The sequence below is a fragment of the Octodon degus genome, unplaced genomic scaffold (genome assembly GCF_000260255.1).
Source record: "Octodon degus isolate 3935 unplaced genomic scaffold, OctDeg1.0 scaffold00004, whole genome shotgun sequence".
Lineage (NCBI taxonomy): Eukaryota > Metazoa > Chordata > Mammalia > Rodentia > Octodontidae > Octodon > Octodon degus.
In genome coordinates this window covers 4,074,305-4,091,263 of record NW_004524580.1, presented here as the reverse complement: position 1 = coordinate 4,091,263, position 16,959 = coordinate 4,074,305, and the positions used below count along the sequence as shown (strand labels likewise).

General features: G+C 35.1%; 1 protein-coding gene across 4 annotated transcripts in view; it reads right to left on the bottom strand.

Moving 5' to 3' along the window:
- Window positions 1-3,254: 3,254 nt before the first annotated feature.
- Window positions 3,255-16,959, bottom strand: part of Zdhhc17 (zinc finger DHHC-type containing 17) — a 97,395-nt gene continuing 83,690 nt past the window's right edge. For 3 of the 4 annotated variants that reach the window (XM_023716099.1, XM_023716104.1, XM_023716110.1), the window contains 5 exons: window positions 14,455-14,548; window positions 8,301-8,384; window positions 7,853-8,010; window positions 7,208-7,302; window positions 3,271-6,039 (listed from right to left, as the gene is read on the bottom strand). In XM_023716099.1, the coding sequence (XP_023571867.1) occupies window positions 5,901-6,039; window positions 7,208-7,302; window positions 7,853-8,010; window positions 8,301-8,384; window positions 14,455-14,548 (570 nt within the window). In that variant the 3' untranslated portion in view covers window positions 3,271-5,900. Of the gene's footprint in view, window positions 6,040-7,207; window positions 7,303-7,852; window positions 8,011-8,300; window positions 8,385-14,454; window positions 14,549-16,959 lie in introns of all 4 variants that reach the window. The other variant, XM_004623746.3, reaches the window with a different exon arrangement.

Genomic DNA, 16,959 nt, shown 5'->3' with positions numbered 1-16,959 from the left:
CATGATTTCCTCCAGAGTCCACTTTAGATACTATACTACTGCTTCTGAAAGGCTAGAAGGGATGTGTATGACTTAAGGGGAGAAAGTTGACAGAGGGTTTCCTGAGAAGCAACTTCAGATTTATAAAGCTTATCAATTCCGTTGGGTGAGAGCCTTTTCGTTAAGCAGGCTGGGAAACAGTTAACTTGCAATGAAAGACTGAACTGAAAGAGAAGCTACTCATGTCCACATATTCCTTGACATTTCCTAGAAAGCCATGATTACATACATTCCTGTAGATTAACAATACACACTAGCATACTGAAGGCCTCGAACTACTAACACTGATTTAGCTGTCCATGGAAAGTCACCTCTGAAAATACCAGTTTTTGAAGTCCAAAGAGCTACTGATTATCTTCCACATTAGAAATCTAAACTGTAACTTTAATTCTGACTTCCTCATAGCTATGATGAAATAACACTAAAACCAAGGCAAATCAGTGAAAATCATTTCAGGATGCTGGACATTCAGCAAAAAAGACAGTTATGGGACAAAATACAATCTTACAAATTACCAAAGCCTACTGTTTTTAAGATTTGGAGTTGTAGTGCAAGGAAGAACAGAGCTGCAGCCATCCCCAGCTGAGATAGGACTCGGGTGGGGGCATGGTGGTTTCACAAAACCTGAGAGTTGAGCAGAGAAGCCTGTGGCTAGAGGAGGACATATTCTTACCTGACAAGCCTTGAGCAGAGTTCTGACCAAACATGCATGTTACAGAACTGCCTAATTCCAGGGGGAAGAAACTCACTACTTTTCATAGCAAGAAGCTTTGTTCACACCACCAAGACTAGGAAGCATGGGTGCCAGAGCTTTGGCTGTACATACGGGGTGTAGATACCTCAGGAATGGGCAGTAATGGGTCATAAATTGAGCACTGCTCTGGTCTTGTTTCCCACTAGATTTTAAAGCAAGATCTAGAGGGATCCAAATCTCCATATAACCTCCAATCCCAGAATAAAGCTCAAACATTTTTATAGGAGTATAAAAGTACCCACCAATTCATAGGCTTTGGAATCCTCCAAAACTACCAGATAGCTAAGCATTAGAGATACATGCATGTAGTCCAAGTATCCAGGAGGCTGGGGCAGCAGGATAGTCAAGCAAGCCTGGGCAACTTGGTGGGTGCTGTTAAATACCTAAAGGCTGTGGTATAGCTCAGCACTCCCTGGGTTCACACCTCTGTATGGGGGGCGGGGAATCTATCAAAACCAATCCATAATTTGCTCAGATGTAAAAACTGGCAGGCATATTAAAAATCATATTTACTATATGTGTTTTTCAAAAAAGATTAGGGCTGGGGAGATAGCTCGGCGGCATAAGCACCTGCTTGGCAAGTACAAGGACCCGAGTTCAATCTTCAGTACCGCATGCTATGTGGCCCCAGAGCCCCAGACACACCATGCTGACCCCCAAAACTGGGTGTAGTGGCACGTGACTGCAATCTCAGTGCTGAGGAGGCTGAGACAGGAGGATCACTACAAGTCTGAACTGCGTAGCAAGACCCTGTATCAAACAAATAAAAGAAAAACTAGATTAAAAAAATACACAAAGGTTCACATTAAACCCAATAGGTGACAGCTACAGTGTAACAAAACACTTTATTGTGTTAAAGACTAGACACACTTGATGAAAGAAACATTAACACAGAAACTGGAAAAAAAAATCCTAAAATAATTAAAAAACAAAGGCCAGTAGAGTGTAAGATTTTATCAAGTGACCCAACGTATGTGCAATTGAGGTTTCTTAAAAGGGGGGAAAATACTTCAAAAAATGATGACTAGCAATTTTCCAGATTTGGTGAAAATTAAACCTACAAAGTCAAGTAGCAGCAAAAAAGAACTTGACTGATATGCTAAATGGAAGTGCGCTTCAGAATATCAAAACCACTGCTATTAAAAATACATCATTGGGCTGGGGAGATAGCTCAGTAGAATAAGCACTTGCCTGGCAAGTCCCGAATTCAATCCCCAGTCCAGCAAAAAAAGAAATAAAGGAAAATATATCATCTGGGCCAGGGCTAGCTCAGCAGTCTAAGCGCCTGCCCGGGAAGTTCAAAGACCCAGGTTCAATGCCCAGTACTGCATGCCATGCCACTGTGCTGGCTACCAAATCTACATGGCGGCTCATACCTGTAATCCCAGTCCACTACCAGTCCAAGCTGTGTAATGAGACCCTGTACCAAATAAATTAAAAGAATAAAATGCTTTGTTTAAAAAAATACATCATCTGGGCATGGTGGCACACACTTGCAATCCCAGCACTCTGGAAAGTGGAGGCGGAAGGGTTCCAAATCTGCACCCAACCTGGGTGATAAATTAGCAACACCCTTCCTCAAAATAAAGACTGCAGCTACAGTGTGATATAGTTCAATCACTAGGGGGAGGTGGAATTATAGTAAATGTCTCATGACGGATATTCTAACAAAATTTATTTGAACAAAACATTTATGTCCAATTCAAAAAAAAGTTTTGTAAAAGCTACATTTGGTTTCCTTGAGTTTGTGATTTACATACCCTAAAGGGATATTCTAAATGTTCGACTTAGAATTACAGATTTTCTATTTTGAAAGTCACACAAATACATTTTATAACAAAATGTTGTAAAAAGCACTGTAAGAAACTGAAGATACACTTTCTAACAACCATGTTCTGACATGGATTATCTGTTTCTGTCTATGAACTCCTAGAACTATAAACCACCATATGAACAACAGGAAAGGGCCCCTTCATAATTATTTTTAAACTTCCAAAGGTTTCTCTCCTACACACATCAACTGAGATCAATGTTTAGTAGGTTTCATTTTGTAATAATCAATTCTATAGGATAACAATTTATTAAAAATACATACACAGAGAACAAGTGTGGTGCCTGCCTCTTGCCTGTAATCCCAGCACTGAAGCAGCTGTAGGAGATCACTTAATTTGAGGACAGCCTGGGCTAGTGAGTTTAAGAACAGATTGAATAGGATTGTATAGTGACACTCTGTCTCAACAAAACAGAAAAAGGCTGGGCAAATACACACATACAGACATACAAAAAAAACCCTGGAAATTTGTATAATACTAACATCACCTTTTACTTTTGCAAATTTCTGCAATTTTTTGCCTCTTGAGTCCTTCTTGACCAGAATATAAGTATACTGAATAATCATTTCACACTATAAGTACCACGGCTTCATCAATTTAAGTGAACTTTGTGAAATTATAAACCAGCACACACTTAAGAGTGAATATTTATTCAGATTAATATTTTACAAAATTTTGACATTTAATTTATGTAAGGAGAACTAATTTATTAAACACTTTACAGGTTTTTCTTTCCACAGAGTAACACAGTAAGTAGCAAAATAATACTTGGCACAGTTATAAATAAAATATAAAATAAAAACATTCATAGCTTAAGTATAATGATGTCGCTTTATGCCTATTAATTGTTCAAATAAAATCATACAAATTATGAATAAAAAGCTCCAAAGAAGTACTTCATGTTCAGGGCTGAGAATTTTGTATTGGCCAAAAAGTATCCAATTAACCTAATATGAACTATTCCCAAAAAGTCTGCCTTCATTCACAACTTCAGAGCTAGATTAAACTGTCTACACACGGGACCTACAATATAATGAAGCAGGTGGCCACTGCAGCACAGGTGGCTCTGCACCAGCTGCCCCTTTCTGAGTTACAGATTTCAGGGGTGCTATGAAATAGTTGGTACTACAGCATTTTCACTGCAAGTATTTTCCATGTAATTGTACATCTAGGGTTGTCTATTTGAAATTTCTTTGTACTGAAAAGAATATTGTACCACAAAGAAAGACACGGTAACAACATTCTTATCCAAACTCTGAGAAAACCACCAGTTTTTAAATGTTGTAAAAATGTCAGACAAAACTGCAACTGAGTCTTTATGTGAAGTGGCTCAAAATACAAAAAATTAAAACAAGTCCTAGCATTGTATAAATAAGTTTGAATTTAAAAATTATCTAAAATTTCCCCCAATTGTTAGTCAAAACTAGCAGAGACATTTGTAAAGTTAACCAATTTTTTACAATCCATGACAAAATGGCACAATGCTATTGCCACCCCACACCCATCTCTTCCCTTTTCAAAAATAAAGTACATATGCCAATTTTCTATTATTAAAACACCCAGGTACACTAGGGTAATCTTCTTATGTGTGACTTGTGATTAAAGAAACTACTATATAAAAATGGTAGTATTTGGAAATACTGAACATCAACTATATACATTTTGACTGTTCTTCTTACTAAGGCAAGGGGCGGGTTTACCAATAAATTGCTTTAATACCTGTAATCTGCAGTGTAAAGGGCATTCTAATTGTACCAAGCATCAGACATGCAGTGAACTTGCGGTGTATAATGCCTATTAACAGCAATATTGAACATCACTAGAAGCTCATTAATTATCTCCCTTTTCTTTTTGGTTGGTAAAATAAAATGAACAGCTTTAAAAACACATATAGTAGACACAAAAAGTATTTGATAAATTATTTATATACAGATACACATTCTTTACACTGGTCTAGGATCTGTCATCGGTCTGACTTCCCTTGCTTCCTTCCCCTCCCCCCTCCCTCTCACCGGTTTCCCACAGGTTGCTCGAACCACAGTTTGCTACAGCATTTAAGAGGACTAACCCAAGTCTCATTCTGTAAACAATATTCATGGAAGTAGTGACTAGTAGTTCACCACGAGGGTATGGAAATGCTGCAACAAAAATTGATCAGTGCATTACATTCAACAGTATCTTTCTGAAGTTGTTTCAGCATTAACAAACATCAAAACATACTCAAAATTGGGAAAAGTGAAATAATTTTGGGGATTAAATCCTACTTTCTGCTAGGTCATTTAAAAAAAAAATACACCATTAGCTTTTCCTGTATTCACATGTGCTATGTACAGAGATCATGCTCCATCTTTAGCTTAAACTCTGTAATTTTCTACAATTTATTTTGCAGCTCAGTATTTTCATTTACTTTTAAAAGTATTTTCATTTACCTCTATTACTAAGAATTTTGCATTAGCTTATTTGTTTTGCCCTTAAAAATCCCACCTCAACTCAAAAATTGGACTGTTTGCACATCAAATTTTAATTTATGCTTCACTGGATAATATCTGGTAGTATACATTCTATGCAGTATATCATGCACTTAGTAGGGCTTTTAAATTTGAACAAAATATAACTTACTATACTCATGCAAGTGCTTTGTTATTAGACCATAAAACCTCAGAGCAAGGTTACTACAAATTATTTCACTGGACTAGAAATATACCTGCATTGGAAAGGTTGATAAGCAAAATATTGTTAGCACATTTCTGTGAACATTATTTTCTTGTGCCTTTGAAAATACAGTAGATCCCTAATAAAACCACGATTTTTCATCACAGTATTCGCATGTACATTCTAAAATGTACAAAATACTATCAATTTAATTCTGGAACTAGATGCAATTCTTTTAGTAGACTGCATCATAAAACGTAACCATATAACAGAAGTTTCAGTTAAAACAACATTTCTGATCATTATACAATGTCAACAGAATTTACTCTTTTTTCATGAAATATGAGAACAAAACCAAAAAGTTGAGTATGTAGTGATTTCCCACATTAAGAACCATTAAAATCCTCTTTATGCTCTTTAATCTTCCCAGAAGTGGCAGTGTGTTCTGTCCATGTTGACTTTTGTTAATAAAAGTGTTGGAAAAAAAGACTGTAAAATTCACTGTTAGCCCTACACATAGCATGCTATATTGTTCGAGATGTGGATTCGAGTGTGAGAGAGACACGGACAGACACAATTTTCAGGCACCACTCAGCAATAGGCTTCAAAGGATAAAGATGTTGCTACACAAGCTGGTACCCAGATCCTGATATTTGGTCATATTCTATTGTATACTGTCTGGTCCAGTCCACGGTAACAGGACGAAAGAGGCCACAGCATCGAAATTCAAAGAAGTCTATAATATTCCTCACACATCCATGGCTAAAAACAGCCACCCAAAAAGAAAAAAAATTCAATTAGTACAAGTGACGTACACAGTTTTGGTGTTCCACATATTAATTTTTTCTAAGCTCATAAGCTGAAGTTATTGGCAAGATCTAATTTATCTTCACAAAATAAATAGCCATTTATGTGTCTCCATAAAACAATGACTTTATTTTTGCTAATTTAAGCATATGTGTGTGTGTGTGTGTGTGTGTGTGTGTGTGTATTTATTTATTTATTTATATTTTGGGGGGTGGTACAGGGTCTCACTAAACAGCTTGGACTCACAGTGATTCTCCTGTCTCAGCCTCCCAAGTGCTGGGATTACAGGCACGCACCACCACACTAGGTTTCTGTGGCTGGCTCAGTTCAAGGCCGGCAAGGCATAAAGTACCAAGGATCAAACTTGGGTCCCTGCACTTGCGAAGCAGGTGCTTAGACCATCCAGCTATCTCCCCAGCCCACAAATATATTTTAAAGTTATGCAAATCTGCATTTACTTCATTCCTGCACCATATATAATTTTGATAAAAAACTTGACTATAGCTTTTTTTTTGGACAAGGAGACAAACTCTCTAAAACTGAACATGGACATAAAATACAAAATAATTATATATAACATGTATCTGGCAGACGACTTAAGAGGAACAATTTAAAAAGAAATGTAAAAGGTAAATTCAGGAAATTTCAGGACTTCACTAGTACTTGTGGCAATCAGTTTTACACCTTCATTAAGTCTATAGAAGAATTCTCTCTTTGTTTATATGTAAAGATTTGCTTGCTTTCTAGAAGTACACAATATTATAAAAAGCTTGACATAAAGTAGCTCACGTAAAATTTTAGATATTTCATGTAAATGTGATACTACTATACGTAGCTATCAGTTTAGAGGCAATTTTTAAAATATACTTACATATACAATTAATATGAATTATAATGAATTGGTGTTTGAAGTAACACAGGGCACTTCTACAGAAATATTCAGTATCATTTAAAAGCTAGTTTTCACATTACCAACTAAAAGATACATTCCCTATCTCATATTTTGCCACACCTAAAAAAAAAAAAAAAAAAAAAAAACTTCTATTGCATTTATTAATTAGTGAGCTTGCTGGAGAAATCTGTAAGATAAAAGAAAATACTGAATTTATAAATACGTGCATACTTGAATGGGCTTTCAATAGATGTTGTTGTGACTTTAAAGTGCTTGTATCTTCTGGCATTCATTCTTTCATTTGTAGTTATACCTAAACATGATATCTAAGGAGAGAAAGAAAAAAAAAAAAAGCATTATTTTGAGTAGTGATCAAAAAAAAGTTAATTCTCAAAGAGTCTAGGATGGAGACAAAAATAATGAAATCCATTTTTGGCTTTCCGTCAAAGAGGTATCATTTTATGAAAAGTAACAGTTAAATACAAAACTTTTTAAAAAGATTGTAAAACTCTGTGCATAAAAAGCCCTTCCATCAGGCTCTTTCAAAAAGGAACTGTTTAAGAATCTTTAATTTCAAAGACTTAAATAAACACTGACTTTTGCAATATAATTATTCTGTATGACCAAAATGAACACAAAATTAGCTGAAGCTCACACATATGCAACTTTGTATATCTGAATCAGGAATGACAAAAAACTGCGCTGGAAAGCAGTATTAAAATTAAGCTCATACTTATAAAAATAGGAAGAGAGGTAGAGAAGTAAATAAAAATAAATACTTAAAAAGTCAAAGGGTTACCTATAATTACTACTTCTTAAGTAGGACAAATTTTTTTAGTATTTTTTAGCACACTAAAGGACAAATAATGCACATACCTGGTACATCTGACACATGAGTAATACAGCAACCCACATGAAATGAAAAATACTGTTCAGAAACATCCAAAACATCCAAGGTGAGCATGTAGCAATCTGAGTAATATATGTCCAAAATCCATCCTTGGTGTAAGTGGTCTCACAATGAAGTCCCCAGTCTAAAATGAGAATACAGAAAACTTAAATTTATTTAATAATCATTAAAACACCTAATGTCAGCATTGGAGCTGACATCACTTGGCATGATCTTAACGTTGCACATTTAATAGATGTCATCAAATAGCAAGTATAAAAAAATAAAAAAGCAAGTGTTTTGATATTCTTATATAACTACATATTTTAGTGAAAAAATTAAACTATTTTTGTTAAGACTTTTATCATTACATAATATGGTAAATATAATCTGGTAAGCACACATATTTTAGTAAGGCAAAAAAACTGTACTCACAAGAAATACAACCATAAATCATCCAACAGATCATAAAAAGCAAGAAGAACAGGTATCCCATAAAGTACCTATGGTTGCCTGCACCTAAGGAATACAGAAGTGATTTTCAGCTAGGAAAAAATAATTCATCATACATCGTTGAGAAGTATACTATGAAATATGTGTTACAACTTGTATAATAATCAAAAACATTTTATAAAGTGGTTTTCCAGAAAGTAAGTTTCAAAACAAAAATGCTTATAAATATCATTTTGTTTATAATATCAAATAAAAAAGATGTGACTGCACTGATGTTTATTACAAAGAAAAGAGTTTCAAAAAGTCAAATAAATCACAATTCCAATCTTTAATCCTAGACTTGGAGTTTTACAATAGCCCTATATTATCTTTACTTTTATAAGCTCTTAGAACCCAACTTTTCAAAGGCTATTCACCAACATTCACACAATCTTTGTAATCTTCTTAATCACTATTTGAGGAAATAGCCTCCTTTTGTTCATTAGTGCAATAGCATGGATTATTTTAAAAATCTTCTAATAATGTCCTTTCTGTCACCTCATAAACTCTTCATGACCAATTCTCAGATCACTTAAAAAAAATTTTTTTTTAATTTTTTGATTCTTTTGATACAGGGTCTCACTATGCAGTTCAGGCTCATAGTGATCCTCCTGTCTCAGCCTCCCCAGTGCTGGGATTCCAGGCATGTGCCACCAAAACCATCCACCTGGTTTTGGATGGCACAGGGGCATGCCTGGGGCTGGTATGGCATGTGAAACCAGGGATTGAACCCAGTCCTTGTGCATGCCAGGCAGAGCTTAAACGACCGAGCTATCTCCCCAGCCCTCTCAGATCACTTAATTCATCTCCTCAGATTATAACAATCTTGAACATGAAGTTATATACAGTTATCTGACATTCTTCTCTGCTTCTGAAGCATAAAATCACTGAGAAGAAAATGGCAGAATAGTGATCAGTAGCAAAATTCAGCCTCTCCCAGCTCCAGAAACCAGTTAGTGAAAAATAACAACTTGTCAAAGAAAAAAGATCAGTGAGAATTGAGAAGAGTCTTACAGAAAAAATTAGGAGCTGCAGTTAAGTTGGAAAGATGGTCCACTTACAGAAAAGAAAAAAACAATGTGGACTCTCCATAAACAGAAGGCCTCTGGAATAGGGGGTGTACTGCAGAAAGCTGCAGGCTGTACGCTAGGCAGGAAAAACTGAGGCTTGTGGACTCTAAAACTGAGAGTCCTAGAAGAAAACATTCAAAAAGGGGTGGGGGACTGCTTTTCCTGTTTTTAGACTCAATTCCTTTTTCTTCTTTTTCTTACTTTTTTTCCTTATTTAAGTATTCTATTTTTACTCTCCATATTAAGAACAGGCAACTCTTCTCCAAATTTTTTTGTATCTAATTCTGTATATATTATAATACCAAGTAAAATATATACAACATATATTGTATACATTGCATATATTATATATAATATGTATTAGATATATACATAATTCCATATATATTTTTGTACTCCATAATAGATCCACTGCTTTACTTTCCCCTTTTATCTCCCACTGTTTAATGTCCCAATTTTTTCTTTTTAAATTCTCCCATTTTCAAACCTCGATAAATTTAATAGTATAACCATTAAGCATGACAGTATTTTGATTTGTCTTCGGTTTATAGTATAATTGTTGATTTTTTCTAATGGTAAGGGTGGTACATTATTAATACTTATAATCTGCCAATATCCAGTTTGTCTTGAATGATTTTACTGTTACTGATTTAGTTGCTATTGCAGAGTGGCACAGTTGCTGCTATTAACAGGTTTTCTCTGTATGCCAAAACCCAGATTACCTCTGTGACATTAACAACACTATAGTCGACTCCCAGAGAAATTAATGCTGGGTCAATTACATTACATCTCCCCTTCCTATATTAGCTGAGGTGACTGGATCTTGGGGCAGAGGTAAAGGATTATGGATAGCCACTCCTTGAGTGTATCACTGAAAATCAGACTAAAGAAACCTCCAAACTAGTTAACAAAATCTTTCCATTATAAGTAACCACAAACTTCAGGACAAAACAAAACAAAAACAATGAAATATGAGAAAAGGCAATAAAATGCATCCCAAAACTCCCAACTCCCCCAAAGCCAATCCATGGGGCATTGACAAGTAGGAAAGCAAAAGATACAACCAAATTTTTAAGAGGACAACAGAGACAAAAAGATCACTGAAGTACTCAGCAGGTGCACAGAAAATACAGTCTGACAATGAAGGTACTACAATAATGAAGGCACCTATAAGACATTAATGAAAAGGTAGCTGAGCTAAACAAAAGCATTTACAAAGCATAAATGACCCATTTAGAAGTACAGTGCTTGCCCAGCAAGTGCAAGGTCCTGAGTTTGATCCCCGGTACCACAAAAAAAAAAAGTACAGTCATGAAAAAATTCCAAACAGAAACCTAGGAAATAAAAAATTGTAAGAGTATGAACAGCAGAAGTGACCAATGTGAGGACAAAATGACAGAATGAGGAGATAAGTGATGCTTTCTAAGACTGGTTACACATAATTAACTTATATAAAAAATGGATTCAATAGCTACTTAATGATTCAAAGACAAATCTAAGATTAACTGAAGTACGTGAAAAATCAGAACACAGCACAAAGGGCATAAAACTTTTGTTTGTAGAAATAACAGCAGAAATTTTCCAAATTTGGGAAAGCCATGTCACATCATAATCAAAATACCTGAAGCCCAACACAGGAACAGAATCATAAAGGCTATCAGAGAAAAGGAAAGAATCACAAAAGTAAAACTATTACAATTTAAACAGACCTCAACACAAACCTGAAAGGCCAGAAGAGCTTGGGGCAGTATTTAAAGCCCTAAAAGAAAACAATTTCTGACCCAGGCTGACATATCTTGCAAAACTATCTTTAAAAACAGAGAAAAAAAAAGTTTTCATGATTGAAAGCTCCTGAAGAAATTCACCACCTCCAAACCAGCACAAGGATATCCCAAGGATATCCTTGAAGAGTGGTAGGAACCCTTGGCGCATGTGATGTAGCAGGCTATTTGTATCATTGCTCTAAAGGTTGACCATCACTGTCCTCAAAAGAGACAATGAACCTAAATAAAGCCAAAAAAGTAGAATGAATACATTAACTAGATAGCTAGGTTGAGATGGGTATCAACAACAGGAAAACAATGAAATGACAGACTAAGTCAGTATCTTTCAGTAGTAATTCTCAGTGTGAACAGTCTCAACTCTAATCAAAAAACACAGATGGGAAAAATGGATCAAGAAACAAAAACCTTAGGGCCGGCCAGATAGCTCAGTGGACTAAAGTGCCTGCTTAGGCAGAGCACAGCAGCTGGGGTTCGGTCCTCAGTGTGTCGTGCACGGAGACAGCAACTGAGACTGGGTGTGGCGACTGAAAACAGAATCACTACAAGTCCGATCTACGTAGTAAAACCCCATATACCCTGTAGGCTTTGTACTAAATACAAAACAAAAACAAAAACCCAACAAAATATAGTATATTAGAAAAACATTTAATCCAAAAAAGAAATATAAAGATCAAAAAAACAAGGAATGGAAAGCAGTAACCCATGTAATGGGAAACTGGAAAAAATCAGGAGTAATTATCATAGTTTAAGACAAAATGGATTTCAAGTCAAAGTGATTAAGTAAAGAAGGTACATATCAGTCAAGGGAACAATTCAATAGAAAGATATAACAATCACAAACATATCGGCAGCAAACACTGATGCATCCAATTTCATAAAACAAATACTACTGAGCCGGGCATGGCAGTACACACATGAAAGCCCAACACTTGGGAGGGAGACTGAGGCAGAGAGGACTACCAATAGTTCAAAGCCAGGTTGGGCTACATAAGTCAGTTCAAGATCGGCCTGAATATACAGTAAGATCCTATCTCAATCAATGAATCAACCAACCAACCAACCAACCAACCAACCAACCAACCAAAAAGCAAACACTAGTGAACTCAGCATGAGGAAAACACACACACACACACACACACACACACATACACACACACACAGAGTTTTAAGTGAGGACCTTAATATCCTACTGTCAAAAGCAGATCAACTAGAAAGGAAAAAAAAATCAACAAAGAAATGTCAGTGTTGAGCCAAGCCTTCAAACAAATGGACTTAATAGACATCTATGAAGTGTCAGCCAATAACAATGGAATACACATTCTCCTCAGTAGCACATGGGACTTTGTCCAAAGAAAAAAACCACATATTAGCTCATAAAACATGCTTAAGTAAATGAGAAAGTATCAAAATTATCCCACACATATTATCATATCCTGGTGCAATTAAACTAGAACTCAATGCTAAAAGAAATCGCAGAAATTATGTAAACATATGGCTTTAAAAAATAACTTCAGCAAAATTAAAGGTTCACAGAAGAAATCAAGAAAAAATTAGTTCCTACAGTGAAACAACAATGCCACTATAATATCCAGAACATATGGGACACAACGAAAGCTGTCTTAAAATGAAAGTTTAGAACTCTGAATAAAAGTATCAGAAAAACAGAGCAAGTCCACATGAATAACCTAGTGATTGCACCTCAAAGTCCTAGACAAACATTAACAATCCAAATCCAAAGCTAGTGCAAGGAAGCAAATTATGAAGATCTGAGCAGAAATTAATGAAGCTGATAACAAAAAAGAAGAGAATCAATCAGAGTAAGTTCTTTCAAAGAATAAAAACAGAAAAGAGAGAGAAAAACACAAACCAATACAATTAGAAACGAAAAAACAGACTACCAATATCCAGAAGACTATTAGTAACTACTTTGAGAATCTATACTACAATAAGAATTCAGAAAAAATGGAAAGATTCCCAGATACATATGAATTACCAAAGCTAAAGCAAAGACATAAAAGCCCTACATAATCCAAAATAAGATTAAAGAGGTAATAAAAAGGCCTATCAACCAAGAAAAGCTCAGGTCCTGAGCCTGAATTCTACAATAACTTTTGGGAAGATCTAATACCAATACTCCTCAAACTTTTTAGTGAAATAAAAAAGAGAAGGGGTAGTCCCAAAGTCATTCCTGGAAGCTACCATTACCCTGGGTCTAAAACCAGGAAAAGAATCAATCGAGAAAGAGAACTATAGGCCAATCTGTCTAACAAACAATGATGCAAAGGCCCTCAACAAGATATTACCAAACAGGAAGGAACAAATTATCAAAAAGATTATATACCATGACCAAGTAGGATTCATTCCAGGAACAGACATATGGCTCAACATATGCAAATCAATAAATGCAGTACACCACGTGAACAGAAACCAGGGCAAAAATCACATCACCAGAAAAGCATCTGACGAAATCCAACATCCATTCATGACAAAAATCTTGAAGAAATCAAGTACAAAAGGATCTTAGCTCAATTCAATAAAGTCCATTTATGCCAAACAGTCAACATATTAAGTGGGAGGTTCTGAAAGCTTTCCCTCCAAAATCAGGAACAAGACAAGAATGTCTATCAATCACTACTCAATATAGCTCTCACATTAGCCAACAAAGCTAGTGACAAAACAGCACTGTATTGGCAAACAAGAACAAAGTCAAAACAAAACGTGGATCAATGAACAAGGTGCAGAAACAATTCCAACTTTTCTTACGTGAGAAATCCAAACTATAAATAAAAAGCAACAATATAAAAGATAATATGGAAAAAAAAGAGATGGAGGGAAGTAGGGTAGGGAGAAAGATGAATGATGCCAGAAAGAAAGGGAAGGGAAATCAAGGAAATTGAGATATGCTATGTATACGCACCAATTCCTCACAATGAATGTAACTATTATGTACAGAAAATACATACTAATAAAAAATTTTAAAGCTATTATTATTGCTCCCTATAATTTAATTTTAAAAAGTATTTGCCTCTTTATTAATTTTAATCTTACCAGTAGAAAAGTAGGAAAGGTAAGGCACCAGAGAGAATGGGTAGAGAAACAATATCAACTGTCTCTAAACAACGATTTTATAAATTTTTCTTTCTCAGCATAAGAATTTCTGTGTACTTTAATAATGTACATTTTCATTAGCTATCTGAAGTAGGTTCAATGAGCAATATATTTCAAATGACAAGTGTAACTCACCTACACAGTTACCCACCCATGGGCAATGATGATCAAACTTTGCTATGCAGCGGTTGCACACACCACAGTGCTTGGACCTCACTGGTTTCCGTATCTGTTAATAGGTATATTGAAGGATCATGAAAAACACAAGAAAGGAAAGCTGGACATTTATTTTCTCAAAATATAATTATGAAAACACAAAACTATACTTTTTGAATAAGAGTACTACAATGTTTCCAACCAATAAAAACAAACCAAAATTACAGCTCTTTTGTTTTTTTGAAATTTGAACTGTAGTAACAAGGACTAAAAAAATAAGACTATTCCATAATATAAATGTTTAAAAATGGAACAGAATCACCAACTTACAAATGTAACAACTACAAATTAAAAACCAATATGATGTTGTGATGAATGTTACTGTATTTAATTCATATCTCAAATTTCTAAATAGAAATATATTAGTCTATAGGTTTAAAATTAAGACTTATTTAACTAATGGTTGTAATACTGGTTATTTTTTCATAAATAAAACTGTCACTGAGAAGGCCAGCTTACAACTGGAATAAATCAATCTTCTGTAATTCAACATAATTAATAAAAGTGCCTTCCCAAATTAAGAAACCAAGCCAAGAAAACAAAATAGTAAGTACACACATCTATTTCTTTTTAAAGAAACTTCCAATTAAGGATTATCATTTCCTCTGCCAGAATTCATGACCATACCTATGAAAGCATATGCTTATGGAGCAGATGTCACTTTCTTTCACAAAAGAATTAAAAAACCATTACTCAGTTCATGATTGGTAAAAAAGAATTCATTGTCACGATGTCTGTTTTAAGGGCCTTGCAATACCTTTTACCTTAATTAACCAAGAAATATAAAAATTCACTAGTGATCTTCAAAGGGCTCACAACTTTATTGCTCGAAGAGATTTAAAATAATAAATCTCATGAGAGATTTAAAATAATAGCCATCAATGTTTACACTGGTGTTTCAGTAAAAGCACTGCAATACTGTTTTGAGATACCCAAGAGAAGGCATACATGAAGCATGCAGTTCCTTTTTTTTTTTTTCAGAACCGGGGATTGAACTCAGGCCCTTGCGCCTGCCAGGAAAGCACTTACTCTACTGAGCCATCTCCCTGGCCCTGAAGTGAGCAGTTCTTAAATCTACTAAAATTCTCTGTGGGCCAAAGAAAAGAAGCTGTTCTGCAACACAGATATGAGACTAAATCTACTTAGTAGACAGCAGGAGGACACACCAAACAACAACTGCACTCCTAATCCTCAGCTATTATTACCTTTGGCAATAGTCAAAAATCTAATCAATAGACTCACCAGTTAGGGGGTGACTTGATCTCAAAGTTCCTTAACTGCTCTCTCCATTGAATGACTATATAACTTGCCATATGTAAGTACATCCACACTGCATAGTTAATTTTGAAGAACACAGTATTTCACAGTATTACACAGAATGGAAATGTAACAAAACATTTTTAATGTAAGAAAATACCTGTCAAGAATGACTGACTACACAAAAAAATTTAGTCAGTACCCTAAAAGTTTCTGTCAAAATAACGCAGTATATATTTTAAATATTCAAAATCATAATTGTTCAAAAATCATTAAGTGAAACAACATAAAAGATCTGTAGAGCTAGGTGTCATGGCACACACCTGCAACCCCAGCTATTTAGGAACTATATAGCAAGATCCTCTCTCAAAAAGACAAAAACAAAACACTAATAGGATCTCACAGTAAGCATTTATTTTAAATATTGTTTATTTTTAATTTTTATTTATTTATTTTTGGCAGAACTGGGGATTGAACTCAGGCCGCCCTTGCACTTGCCAGGCAAACGCTTACTCTACTGAGCCCCAGACCTTAATTATTGTTTAATTTTAAGAGATAACACTCTGACTAGCTACATTTACTGATACCTGTGAACTAAACAACTGCACTGCAGATGGTAATCTCTAATAGTAGTTTCATGTTTGGAGTGCCTGTCATTCCGATCTTCTGAATAGAGGCTGCTTGTCATGACATGCCAGTTGCTGCTATGCTGTCTCTTGGGTAGATGGTTGTTCAAAAAGGGGGTAGTGAATGAAGGCAAGAGACAGGAAAAGGAATATTGTGGGACTGTCCTGCTTCAATGTTGTATATGGTTAGATTTTTGAACTTATGTGTAAACATAAGTATATAATTCTTTATGCCTATTTTTAAAATATATTCTAATTTTTAAATGTTTTTCTATCATATTCTGCAGGCACTTAAAGTTCAACATATCAATACTTGATGAAAAATACCTGTTCCATGTTATGTTTGATATTCAGACAGATAGTGAGGTTAAACTTAACAGCCTAAGCTGTATGGTAATAACAATAAGCTTGTCTTCTGGATGGTTAACAACCTAAGTTTGCAGACCAAATTAGAGAAAAAGGAGGGCTGCAAGGAAAGCCAACTTTTTGGCCCTAGCCTTCCATGGTCAATTAAGACTCAGGACATATGAGAACTTGTACT